Source organism: Anas acuta, chromosome 5, assembly GCF_963932015.1.
Source record: "Anas acuta chromosome 5, bAnaAcu1.1, whole genome shotgun sequence".
Lineage (NCBI taxonomy): Eukaryota > Metazoa > Chordata > Aves > Anseriformes > Anatidae > Anas > Anas acuta.
Window position 1 is genome coordinate 39,432,731 of NC_088983.1, and position 14,341 is coordinate 39,447,071.

General features: G+C 35.6%; 1 protein-coding gene across 13 annotated transcripts in view; it reads right to left on the reverse strand.

Moving 5' to 3' along the window:
* RYR3 (ryanodine receptor 3) overlaps positions 1-11,518 on the reverse strand; it is a 222,397-nt gene extending 210,879 nt beyond the window's left edge. For 7 of the 13 annotated variants that reach the window (XM_068684283.1, XM_068684279.1, XM_068684282.1 and 4 more), the window contains exon 1: positions 11,313-11,517. In XM_068684283.1, coding sequence (XP_068540384.1) covers positions 11,313-11,363 — 51 coding nt within the window. In that variant the 5' untranslated portion in view covers positions 11,364-11,517. Of the gene's footprint in view, positions 1-11,312 lie in introns of all 13 variants that reach the window. The other 6 variants (XM_068684288.1, XM_068684289.1, XM_068684291.1 and 3 more) reach the window with 3 other exon arrangements.
* Between the last annotated feature and the right edge of the window lie 2,823 nt (positions 11,519-14,341).

The window sequence follows — 14,341 nt, forward strand, 5'->3', positions numbered from 1 at the left end:
TATCAATGATCACTGATTCCAGCGAGAATACTTACTCATCTAGAAACAAGTTTCTGTTTAAATGTCAGTATTGAACATGGAAGGGATCCATGAGAATCATCAAATTCAACTCTACACAGGGCAGCCTAACAGTTAACCATCTATATAAGAGCACTGTCCATCCACTTCTTGAACACCAACACACCTGGGGCCATAACCACTTCCCTGGGGAGCTTGCTCCAGGACCATGCTCTCAGGAAAGAGCCTTTTCCTAATACCCTATCTTTGTGTAGCACAAAACTGCACACAGTACTCAATGGGAGGCCACACCAATGCAGGCCATATGGGACAACCACTTCTGTTGACCAGTTAGCTATCCAGTGCTTAATGCACTCCAGGATACAATTGGCCCTTTTGGCTGTCAGAGCACACTACTGACTCATATTGAGCTTACCATCACCCCAAAACACCTGATACCCTTCTGCAGGCCTGTACTCATGCATTGACTTGTTCCTCAGTCTACATATACATTCAAGATTATAGCATCCAAGCTGCAAAATCCAGCATTTCTTCTTATTAAATTTTACACAGATAGTGATTGCTCAGTGGCAGTACTCAGTACTCAAGCATACATTTTACCCACTCAGGAAAGTTTTGTGTTAGAAATAGTCAACTAAAGATCTTACCTAAGAACCAGCACAGTAAGTAGAGAAAACTGCTGCCATTTTTGAAAACTTTGAGCTAATGTTTTGTTACATTTTGTGTAACCAATAAAATAAAACAAAAAATACACACCACAAACCTAACTTTGCAGTTGATATACCTGAGTGATTCAGTCATTAGAAGTGCACGTCACCATCAGCCATTCCCTGTAACATCATTTATATCAGATTTTCTACTATATTATTTCCATGCCTCAAAATAATCAAAATAAAGATAATGAGAGCTGAAAACCACTTTATTTAGACAAGACTACTTTTAACAGATCCAAAAACCTTACTAAAAAAAGCAAATAAAAAGATTAAGGATACTAAAATTCAATCTACAGCAACTCGTAACTCCTACAGAAAAGGCTTGGGGTCTGCAAGTTGGTAAGTTCATTTTGTTCTATGCATTTTAAAATTCTCACTCCTAATTAATCCTAGTGTATGTAAATATCACATATAAAATAAAGGAAAAAATGTGAAGTTTTTAACGAAGACTTGGAACACTATTAATACAGTCAATATTCACTTCCTACCAGTAGTGACTGATCAGGAAGGAAACCAAATTTTATTAATTAGCCCTTCTTATTGTTATTAATTAGTACTTCTTCCTGTTACAGTCAACATTTAACATGGTCAACACGTATGCAGTAAAAAATCTTTTGTCTTGTGAATGTTCTTTACAAAGCGTTTACCTGATATTAAATATACACACACAAACATAGCATACATGATCAGACTGAGGTCTCCCAAATTCTAAACTCTACCTTTCATAGTTTTGGCTACTGTGGAACTAGAAAATTATTGATTTTGACCTTTTGGAAACTGCCAAATAAATGGATATGCATTAAAGAAGAAGGTTATATTAGTAGTATGGAACATAATACTGACTTTTTTTTTCCCCCGCAAATGTTTTACCTTTTGTTTTGTTTTATGATCAAAATGTTAACTGACAGTACACTTAGAAAGTATCAACATTTCTACACAACAGTTTCTGAATTCTACAAATTACTGGCATTAAATATGTTTAACATCAACCAGGTGTATATGCATTCTGTGAATTTTCTAGATACAGAAGTTATGTCACAGTGTAGACAATGAACTTCAGAGGGAGTCTTGGGAGATGGAAGCCATTTGGCCTTAAGCATTTTAGTGAATCACCTGAGGCATTTTTGTATAGATTCTAAGCATGATGATCCTTGTATTTCCTTTTTTATATGAAACTGCTGATGCCATTTGAAAGCATGTTAAATCTTCAGTGGTTTAAATTAGTACTGCAGCTGCTGCTAAACAGCTGGTTCAAGTCTCTGTGTTGAAGTTCTGTTACCAGTAATTTGTGAAGGATTTTACATAAGCTGATTCTCTTGCAGTTCTTTTGCATTTCATGACTTCTGATGAGAATTCATATTGTTACATTTGGGTCAAGGGATGCTGGTATTCTGGTATTGGAGAAGCTGGTTGAGTGCTGAAGAAGCTAAAACACTCAAGACTGACAGAGATCGTTGTGTGCTAAAAACAGCTCAGGCTTGTGCTGGCTACTCGTCTTACTGAGCAACCAGCACTTGCTTAGTTGGATAAAAACCCAGTAGAAGGAAGAAACCCGATATTACTACTGAATTACTACTACACTTTATGAAGCTGTTGTTTCTGCCATTGCTTCTGTTGACTGAAGCTGCCATTCCTCACATAGGCATGATATACCAAGAGAGCAAACAGGAGGAAAGCCTGAGAGAACCTGACCTCTGCGAGCCCCAGTTCATATCCGAACCAAATCTGTTAAAAGAGTTAACCACAGGTGTGCAATTGCTGACAAACGCCTGTGTGTATGCATAGTACTGCAAGGGAAACTACCAAAAACTAGGGGAAAAATAATAATATCAGTGTGCCTGTAGGCTTTTGTAATTCCCATGCAATTTTGAACTACTTTAGAGACTGATTGGGAGTATGCAATATTTGTCATTTGAACTTTATAACACTTTAGAAAACTGGTTTTCCTAAAACTACAGTTATTATCCAAGCAAATTAGGAATTTACGATGGAGAAGTCTCCTGTAATTAGAACAGTGAACATTCTTTTAAAGTAATGTCTGTTACACGGTTTTAATCCTTCCAACACCAAAACCACTATACTCTAAGTTACCAGGTATAAATCTTTGGGGGTTCAAACTTTTTTTTTGTGGGACAGGAAGGGAGAAGGGGAGAAATCAGCTTTGTATTGTACTGTCAGAGTGCAAGAAAAGAAGATCCAAAAAAAAAAAAAAAACTATCAAAGCTTTTGTAACTCATGAAGATGTGTAAAAATCATTAGAAAGAAAGACAAACTTCTTTCTTTTTACCAAGCAAATCTGTTGAGGCTATTTTACTACCATGTCATAGTAAACGTTGGTCTTGTTAGATGGTTAGAAAAGAGCGTTAAATCTGTCAGCCACACAACATTAATACAGCTAGGTAATGGAAGAACCAGAGAACCATAAAAATACCGTTTTTTCTGGACTTTGAAAACTTCATTAAAATTCAAAAACTTCACTACAAATTTTAAGACTTTTCACAGTAGTTACATACAGCTCTGTTTAATGGAAAAAGATTACAGGAAGTGCAATGGTATTTTTTTCTCCTAACAACGACAAAAAAAAACCCACAAAGATCTATGTACAGACTCCACTGCATTCTAATCCTGAGAAATTTGTGCTGTGTTAGAAAAAAACATTATGCAGCCACCCCTTTAATGAACTCAAAATAGGATCTGTAGGCTAATTATTAGACTGACTTATATAGATGGAAATCTTTTGTGAAATACATTTAAGTTTTCCCAATAACAAGAATTGAAGGGACTCACTTGTACTATAAATTCTAATCTGATTTTTTAAAAAAGTCTGGACATTTACCCTCCCCCCAGCAACCTTTTCAAAGCATGTAAATGATTAAACGTTTCAAAACAGTATAGCTTTCACAAATTGTAACATTCATTGCTAAAGTTTTTTGCTTTCACAAATCTGTTCCTTAAACAAATATTAATTTTAAAATAGTGGTACACAGTTACTTTCTCATAGTTACATCTTGTCTACCCTATCCATTAGGTAGAAACACTGCTACCAGAGTCCAAATACTGCTACCACATTCTGCTTCTATAGTTCCCACTTAATCTACTGTTAATGCAACACAATTTACTCAGTATCAAACTACAAATAGTATACATAATGAGATTTCTTTACCTTTGGTCAGAACCTGGCACAGTTGGCAGGATAAGCAGTGTAATTGCAGACGTGTAATTGCCAGTATTAAATAATTATTAATTAAATAATTAATATACCCCTCATTCCATAAAGAACAATGAAGAGTAAACCTTCACATCTATTTTTTTTTGTCTCATAAGAAATAATTTCCGAAAATAACATAACTACATGTAATCCAAAAATTCATGTCTTGATTTACCTGTTATCAGTTCTCTAGAAAACAACTGTTGCTTTATCTTCTTAGAAAAAAATTATTACTTCGTAAGACTGGAGAATAACACTCTTTAGAGCATAATCAATAAATTCCTACTCTAAAATTCCAACATGTATGAAGGGCAGGTATGATCTTTCCTGTAGATATCTCTGAATGCAATTACACACATGTAAACACCTTGATTATAGACAACGATGTACATAATTTCTCACTTTTTCTTCACACTAATAGTAACTATGGCAAAAGAATTGAAAAAAAAAAAAGTATGCTGTCTTGCTAGTGTAATCTGAGGTCTACAGAGATTAAGGTTACTTAAAACAGGTATCTACACACAGATATTCAAGTTCGTGGTGTATCATCTTCCATCATGCCTTCTTATTTGCCTGGATTTTCTAAGATAGTTGATTATTTGTAATGTGTACAGGAACATGTACTCTCCAAAAATATTCTAACAGGCGTAAGGAATTGTCTGTCGACTTCTTAATCACATTAAAAACATAATGTTCAAATTATATTTCTACGCTGAGCAAATAAACCAAAATATTAATTGAGGCATACATTAATGTCTTCTATTTTCTTTCTGTATCTTTTAAAGTGTGTTTATGCTTGCAATTGTTTTCCTAAATAGGGATGATTTTTCAATCCATAGAGGTCTATAGTTACTATGCATCTGCACTGCTATTAAGTGTCCTTTGGAAAAATATACATTTCATGAATGAAGTAAACAAATACACAATTATAAAGCAGCATTCTGTCACCAAATTCAGTGTATTCTAAATAACTGTGTGTCAAATCTATTTTCCCCTCTTCCCTGACTCAACTTCTGTTTTAAGTTTTGGAATCTGTATCTAATGCACCTGGCAGTATTTGGCAATGTGGTCACACCACTGTCATGGGAACTGAGAAAGAAGCAGTATTAACAGCTGGGTTTCAGTACGAATCATACCCAGTCAGCATGGCAGAGGATTAGAAAAAAGGCACAGAGATCACTTGCTATATTCTATAAAACCGTGGGAACATCACTAGTTTATTACTGAAGATACTAATTGCTCCTTCAGATACCAAGAAGCAGTTTGTGCAGAAAGCAATCCCTACAGCAGCCACCAGTGGGACTAGGGGGAAGATAGGAAATATATGCATTTAGGATTATTGCATAGTCACAAGTCCTATTAAAAATTCTTTAACATGCTGATTCTCTGAGGGGAGATTTAAGAGTTTTCCTTTTGATTTTATTTCAGCAGACATGCATTATCAATAATATGTGACAAGGGGTTAGATCTATTCAATATTAAAATTATTTGTAACAACCACCTGTATGTAGTATATTTAAAACATCCACCTTTTTTTTTGAAGTAGCAAATTTTAAATTTAAGCTGTAGAAAGGAACAGTAGTAAAGCATGATGCTAATATCATGTAATGCAATGCTACTTTGTTTTTTAGCTGGTATTGACTGGGCCAATATGAACAGGCAAAACTGCAACTCTGTTTCATTAAGTGTAACATCTCACAGTGCTGAAGACTGGAAAATGAGAAAGAGTACGCGCATAACTTTAATGCACATAGTTAATAGGGGAGAAAATTACTGTTGACATGAGCAAAACTTCAGTTGGCAGAAAATGAATAGGAGAAGCATGTGTGTTTGATGTGGCTTTAGATTTTAGATCATCATATATAATACTACATGCAATGCTGTACCATGCATCTCTGAATGATATTGCTGTACTCCCTTACAGGGAAAAATAGGTTTACAGTCTGTTGTATAGATTTCCTGCCAAACAAGAATGATATCAGGGTAACCGACCAAACACACGTGCCATCTCTAAACTGTAACTCTAACACCTTCAGGAGTCTTAAACTCACCTACCTTTCATGGGTAGAGGTGAAATCCAATTTCTCTCCAACTAATCATGATGCAACTCATCATTGTCCCCTTGTTACATCTTCAAAAACTGTATTCACCTTTTCTCCTTTCTGCCTTCCTTTATATTCTTCCAATAAGCTACCAGCTTGCAATTTCATTTTTTCCAGAATATTTATTAAAGCATTTTTTCTCTTCCTCATGACACCAGCATAATTTTATAATTGTTTCTGAAACCAGAACACGAAAATAACTACGTAGTGACATGGTGGGTATCTTTTCATTGCCTTCTTATATTCCCCTTTCTGTCTTTGTTATCTTATTTTAATTGAAAGATTTGGGGGCACAAGTATTTTATTTTTTCTGCATCTGTACCAAAAGCTCAGAAAAAAACACAAGATCCCTACTCAGAAAACAAGCAAGATCCAAGTACATCAAGACAAATGATGTCAAATTCTATGTATTTATAATGCAGCTGTGACTACATCATTTATCCGTCTTTTCCTGGGCAGGAGCTACAAAATTCCAGTCATTAAATAAATTTCAAATAACTTTCGTCATATTAAATGTATCAAACTACTTAAGAAATTTGTTTCAATTTATATCTAAATGTGGTGCGTTTTCCCCAAAGAACTGGTCTTTGCCTGGAGCCTAAAATATCTGCTTGAATGAGACAATTTCACCCCAGAAGAGAGATTAATTGTTACAAATGAATAAAATAGCTCTGACACAGATATAGTCACTACTCCAGCATGTCCAGAGCTAAAACCAGACACACTATACAAGCTGAAGCATGATTGTCATGTTTATACTGTGGTAGAGCAACCCTTAAAAAGGGTTGCAAGATTGCAGGTCTTGTCTATATTTCATCAAAAACAATCACTCACAGCGTACTACAGCATATGATGCACAATGTCAGCACTGGCAAAATCTGTCATATGATCAACCTCAATCACCAAATATTACCCAGATCTTTCACAAGGAAATACTCCCAGACCAAGAATAAGTATAAGGTAACAGTTTTGCATATAGTGACAAACTGGGTGAACTTACTCATATAACTGAGAACACATGCAGTGAGTAGAAGTAGCAATTCAATAGGTAAAAATAATCAGAGCAATACTATTTACAGAGAAAAATGCTACAAGAAACTTAACTCTGGGTAAATTAATAAAATTAGGTGTGATTTCTATGGTAGAAACTGAAAAACAAGAAAAGCAAATAGAGTGACTTGTTTACTAACACTATAGCTATTTACAAAGTTTAAGAAAAAAATAAATGTAATTGAATAACTTTTTAAAATAAGTGGAAAAAACATACATGTAGAACAGAAATTTAATTTTGTTGTTGTTCTTAGAGTATACACTTACACAGCTGTTAAAAGTTGTGGCAATACAATGAAAAGGGAAAGATTTAATACACAGAGATAAACACACAGATACATAAACATTTAATTCAAAAAGTCACCGAAGCTCCTAATACATATCTGTTCTTAGAAGTAACTCATATTTTATATAAAATTATTCTTTCTCCCGTTTCACTTTTTCTCCTACAAGGAAGTAACTAACAGACAACTAATGCATCATGAAATGCAGTACACTTCAGTGACACCAGACAAATGTCCTGATTAATTTGCAGGCAATACCATGGAATACATTCAGCTGTCCAATCAGCAGAAGCTGTGCCAGCTCCCTCAAAGGGGCTTTAGGAAAATTCCATTAATTTGATTTTAAAGCGTTCTTAGCTTTTGTGACTTATATATTAGATTCTATATCACTTGTATATAAATGTAATAACACACAACTCACCAAGAACAATTCCCATATTTCCCCAGTAATTAACTATTAATAGAAACTTCTTACTTTACTGAATTGAGTTCATATTGTAAAATTGAGATCACTTCCCATCTCATTTACATCTGGACAACAGAGAACCTCATTTTCAAGAAATATGGACAAGAAAACATATCCACATATAAAATTAGATAAGCCATCCAATTATCTTAAGTCTGAACAGCAATTTAACATCTAAATGATCAAAAATCCTTGCACATGCCAGGGAGGTTGGAACTAGATGACCTTTAAGGTCTCTTCCAACCCGAGACATTCCATGATTCTGATTATGTGATTAAGGAAAATATACCTGAACAGAAATCTGTAAACTCATTATGTATATGGTCTAGATCTTGAAAAAAATAAAAATCCATGTATTCTACTCCAGATCTTCATAAAACCAGTATTCTGCTAATTATTGCAGATAACGACAAGTCTATGACAAAAAGCAATCTCCCATTCCTGTCTGTAAACATTTAGATGATTGGATGCATTTATCAAAGTGTTTAAAATTAGGTCATTGACATAAACTGTTAAAGGAATAAGAGTCCCAAAAGAATCAAGTGTAAAGGCCTTTGTCACCAACTAACCAATGTCATCACCATAATTCAGACCCTAAGCTAGGAAATAACTTTGTCAGGCTTCATTACATTTAAACTGCTCCTATACTCCCTACACTTTGGGTGTGGGTGACCTCCACTCATGCTCTCTGTTAGCGGGTGACTATACAAGTATTTCTGATGGAGGAACATGAAAGCCATATGTTCCAAGGCATATGGCTTTGGAACCATAAGACAGAAAACTAAGAGATATCAGTATTGCATACTATGCATGTGAATTAAGGGTTTTGCTTCTCCCTTCTACCCATGACACACAAGCATGTGCACATACACTGAATACTTAGAGTCAAATCTGGATGAAAGCCACCAACTATAAACTAGAGGAATAATTCCAAGCATCATTAAAGAAACAGAACATCAAAAAAAAACCTTTCATAACAAAGACACAGCAGCAAGGTAGCAGTATAAGGAAAAAGTGTGTGTTTATATATTTCCTTCATCCTGAACTTACAGGTCAGGGAAAAAAAAGAAGAAAGGGAATTACAATTTATTGGCAGTATCTTCCTTTAAATAGTATCATTGTACATTAAAGGCTTTACACAATAACTGGGACTGAATGAGTACTGAATACTACTACAACAATGACAACAGTGGAAGTGTTCTCACCCTCTTCTCTGCAACTTGTTCTCAAGTTTTTTGTCATCCCCATTGCTGCCAAGTTAATCAGATCTGAGGAATGCTTTGGAGCAGAAAGTGATAATGAAAAGATTGCCATTAAAATTTATAAACATGCCCACAAGTTTGCTGCTCCCAAGAAATAAATGCAGGTATCATTTTAGGAGTTAATTCTTCTGCTCTTTCAAAAAAAAAAAAAAAAAAAAAAAAAAAAAGATATTTTTTGCATCAAGAGCAGTTTAATCTCCTTTTATACCTCACCAAGAAAGAGTTATCTCTGAGAGCAAAGTGGTCTTTATAACATCCTAAAGCACTTCTCCCTACAGACGCAAAACTGAGAAAAGGGAGACCAACAATTTCAAAAGATTCCACTACACAAGCCTGAGAAACATTCACTAACAATTCAAATGTCCAAAAATATTCTCCTCTGGGAATGATCCTGATCAGTCAGGAATTTCCCTGTTAGAGTTCTAAAGAGCTACTGCAATTCGTGTTTGTATATACAAACACAGTGTTTATGCAGCAATAAAACCTGTAAGTAACAAGTACTGAAAGCCTACATCTGTAGCATTCAGTACCTCCACTAAGAAAGGAAGAATTTATTATTGTGAAATGATTGATTCTTTCTCCATGAAGGTGAAGCTCAGAAGGAGAAAACAGTAACTGATAGGACTGTTCACAGGAAAGAAGCTGGGGCTCCCAGGAAAGAAAACTAGATTCCTTTTTTTCCTGTAAAAGATTGCCTAACACCTAGTAAAAGAAACATTTCTGCCTAGTCTCACTTGCTGCTTCTCTTTTTATGTCCCCATCTCTGTTTATCTGTTGGGTAGAAGTGCAATGGTGTTCTACAAGAATGGGAAAGGGTCACAGCAGCATAAATTGCTGCATAAATTGCCATCTCACATAGCATATATAGGCTACCTATAAACAGGCAAAGTGCCTCACTTCATCATTGACAAAGACTGCTCAGTTAAGGCAACATCTTAGGAAGTGAGAAGATTGAAGGATATTCATTTAAAGCTCCAGACTCAGATAAAAGCACCACCTCCTAAAGGTGGAGTAATCTACTGTGTAATATAGATACTTTTGTAAAAAGAGGAGTCCGAGGGAAGAATGTTGGAAAGGATTCTTCATTGTGGTTATCCATTTCCCCCCTACCACAAAATTCTCACAGACTTAAAAGTGCTAATGACACTTCATCACACCTGAACAATTTGTATCAGCTGCAGCAACCTTCACCACTCTCCAATCTTTTATTCTCACAAATAAAATTTCCCACCCTCTCGGAAATCAGGCTTGCCATCTCCTACTTTGGGCCCTTAACACATTTTATTTTAGAGACCTTATTCTTTTAAAGTTATTTCAACTGTAAGGGAGACCTTCTGGAACATTATTTGTGATGAATGTGAAGATAGTAGGGAAAGAGAGAGGGAATACATACATTTTTCATGCTAGTTACAAAACAAAACACTCTTAGTCATGCAGGGTAAAAATAATGGGTGAGACAAGATGACACATGAAAAGGGCATTATCCTCTTTCCAAAAATTAAGGTAGGAACACTGCTTGCTTAAAAGTCCAAATTGATTGTCATACTCGATTTGTGTAAAGCCTTAGGAAAGAATGGTGTGAGGGTTCTTTATCAAAAATTATACCGAGTTAAAGCTATTTCACTAATTAACGCCCCTTCCCAAATAAATCCTTAGGTCCTTTTAAAATAAGCCTCTTTTAAGCAGAGAAAAGACCCCAGAATATTTGCAGAGCCCCCACATCGACATCTGTTGGTATTCCCTATACACAAATGTGCTTCTGTGTGCATGTTTATTGGAAGAGGTCATCAAGGGCTTGCTTGGTTTATTCATCATTTTCAGCCTCTCCGATTTGCAAAGCTTCTGTTAATGTCAGTGAAATCTAACCCAGACAGAAGTTTCAGAGGTCAGATATTTGGCATGCTACATTTAGAAACCCAAGTACAAAGTTGACAAGGATGCTTCAAACACAGGGGATTACAGCGGAAATAGGTCTCCATATACCAAACTGGCTATTGAGCAGATTCAAGGAAGAATACACTGAGAATGCCTGATGCTATTAAAGCTCATGTTCTTGCTTTTTTTTTTTTTTTTCCACTGACTAAATCAATTCCCCCATTTGGCAAAGCCCAGCACAGAAATAACACTTTATTTTTAATACAACAGAAAAGGAATAAGACGCAAGACACAAAATCATGTACTACATAGTCTATAAAAAGCAGATACTTACAGTTCGTAGGAACTGTATTTCATCTTCCCCTCCTTCACCCCCTTCAGCCATGGCTCTTGAGGAGTCAGCTCTGCTAAGACTCTGATCGCCTCCACCGGCAGCTCACTGCGCTCAGTACAGCTCCTCTTCTCCTATCAGTATTAGCATATAGCTAATCCACAGCCATATAGGGAGCTCAGCAAACTCCACTGCACTGCAGACTGTCAGTCAACCCCCTCACTGCCAGAACCAACTGCGCTGCTTTTACAGCTCAGAGCAAGCAATCCCTTTCCTTTTCGCTCTTTACTCTCTACCCTACAGGCACACACAAAAAAAAGCACACCACCACCCTACCGTTAAGGTACTGCAGGAAGCATTATATGCATCACTAGGTTGTGGTGGTTTGCTTTATTTTATTTCATTTTTATTTCCCAGACACTGTTTGGTCACGACAGCTATAATGCTGAAGTGTTAATGAAAGCAGAGCTTGCACTTCCATTTTCACAGATCAGGGTAACCAATTTTGCACTGAAATGTATCAAATTCGGCAACTCTGAAGTCACTGATTTGTGCAGTAGGAGGATGTAAATCATCATAGGACAAGCTGATTTTGACAGCAGATGTTTCCAGCTTGCTTGCAATAACTACCATTTTTTGCTTCCCTGCATAAGCAGCTGCAAATCTGATTTCTAAAACAACTTAACGATCTGAACCTACTATGTCGTTATTTGTGCTATCTTTTTAAATGGCATTTAAACAAATACCCTAAGGACCAGAAGGATTTTATTTGTAGCATTTCAAAAGCCGCACTGAATATACATAGAAGATGGTATAAATTTAGTTCAATACCTATAAAGCACTCATGTTAAAACAAAATTTAGAATAACTTTAAGTTCAAGATAGATAATGAAGAAATTTGTTATTAATGAAAACAGCTAGATATTTAGTTCAACATCAGCAATCGAGCAAGTGAAAAAAACACATATATATCACCTCTGGTAGAAAATTTGCTGGAATGAAAGGAGGAAAAGAGAAAGGAGGTAAGGAAAGAGGAGACAAGAGTATTAATGAGGCTTTAGTCAAGCAATTTAGTACACGATCTTGCATTTCATGACAAGGTTGCAAACACACCCTACCCACACACTGCATCCTTGAGAAGCCTTACCCAAAATCTGAGGCGTCCATTTACATGGCTGCATGCTTTTCCAAAGATTACCATATGTGTACGATCTTTTTTTCTGAGGAAAAGCATGTTTCTGCTTTACAAGTAACAAACTGAGGCATGAAGGTAAGCAAAGAACAATTTTCTTGGGACCACAAAGACAAATGTAGCAAAGTAAAAAATGAAACTATATGCACTATGTCCACTAGTAAATGTTTATACACAACTATCCTTCAGACATGGGACCAAGAACACACTGCCTGCACAAGCCCCCTTCTCCCCCCCACCTCCCCCAAATTCTGATTTTTCCCTTATTAAACATTAAGACAAGCCAAACCACAAGATACCCAAAAGTTTCTCTTCTTCAAGGGCAAAACGCTTTGAAAAGTGTTTCACTCTCTCTCACTACCTCAAAAAACTCTGTCAAAAATACGACAATCCCATTACTCAGCAACAGAAGGAACTCCAAAGCTTCTACACAACACAGTGAGTCAGGCTACCTAGAGCCCTGCCAGCCCATCTAATTCTCCACACCCAACCCATATTTTTTTTCCAGAGGTGAGCAAAAATAAATAAATAAATAAAATACTGCTTTGTCCATGACAGAAGCAATGTGGCAGAAAACTGTTTTTATTTATTTATTTATTTTGATGTATAAGTGCCAGAGAATTGATTTGGTGGTTGTTCTGATTTTTCTTCTTTTAAATTCCAGTCATCTTTGAAAGATGTTTTCTCTCCTATCCTTGTAAATACAAAGAGCAAAACTCAATAGATCCTCCTTAGGTTTACTATAAGGATATATTTAAACCAGAAGAATTCAGTCAGATGAGGCAGAGAGATCTAATGATGTAAATACATGGGTAAGCACGTACCATTTAGATTTGGTACACATATTGCATAGCAAAATCTGCACATACAGGGATAGCTCCTCTGTTTGGTCTTACAGGAGACACCCTGTCAGACATACTACTTGTCTTTGGAAGATTATAAACAAGAAATACTCAAAATCATGAGAAAACAAGTGGAGGTCAGAAGACTCATTACAAGAGTTCACAAAACATAGAAATGTTCCTTCACAAATAGAAATCAATGTAATGCAGTACATCTGCTGGTCATGTTTTAGTCCCGTTAACAGAGCAAGATTTTTAGACAGTAAATTCTGAACATGCAGAGCTGAGATCAATCTACCTGAATCTCATGGAGAAGAGAATATATATACACATACACACACACACATATATATATATGTATGTATGTGTGTGTATATATATATATAAAAATAAAAACTTCTCAAGTGTTTTTCTTTATTTCAGTATTCCATTCAAAATGGTTCCTATGAAAGTTTGATACAAAGACAAAGCATATGAAAAAAAATGAATGTTGATAATAGCGCTAGCACTGTAACATGTAGACAGCACAAGACATCTGAAATCCTGACTCGTCAAAATTCATCTGTAGGTTTTTCTTTCTCCAAATCCCTTTTTTTCTTCATTTGATACTTAGTTTTACAAAGTTACCTGTGAACTGTTTTGGGAAACTATTTCTTGCTTCAGAAACCAAAACATTTTAGTAAAATTTCTTCATTTTAAAATTGTCAAGTGATCTACGAAAACATTTCACAGTATTTCTACTGTTACAACTTTGTTCTGTTTAGTTCAATGCCTATAACTTGAATGAGAAAACTATTCACCTACTACAGCATAATGAAATGTATATCTTCAAGACATAACTGCTTTTTTCCAGAATCTCTCCAATTCCCTGGCAACTAGATTTGTCCAGTTATATTATTTATATTATTATCTGTCTTGCACTTAATCAGAAGTCTCATTTACATGAAGTATAAGGCCTTTCACTTCTTAACACCAAATTGTCTTGAATAATCTTTCTT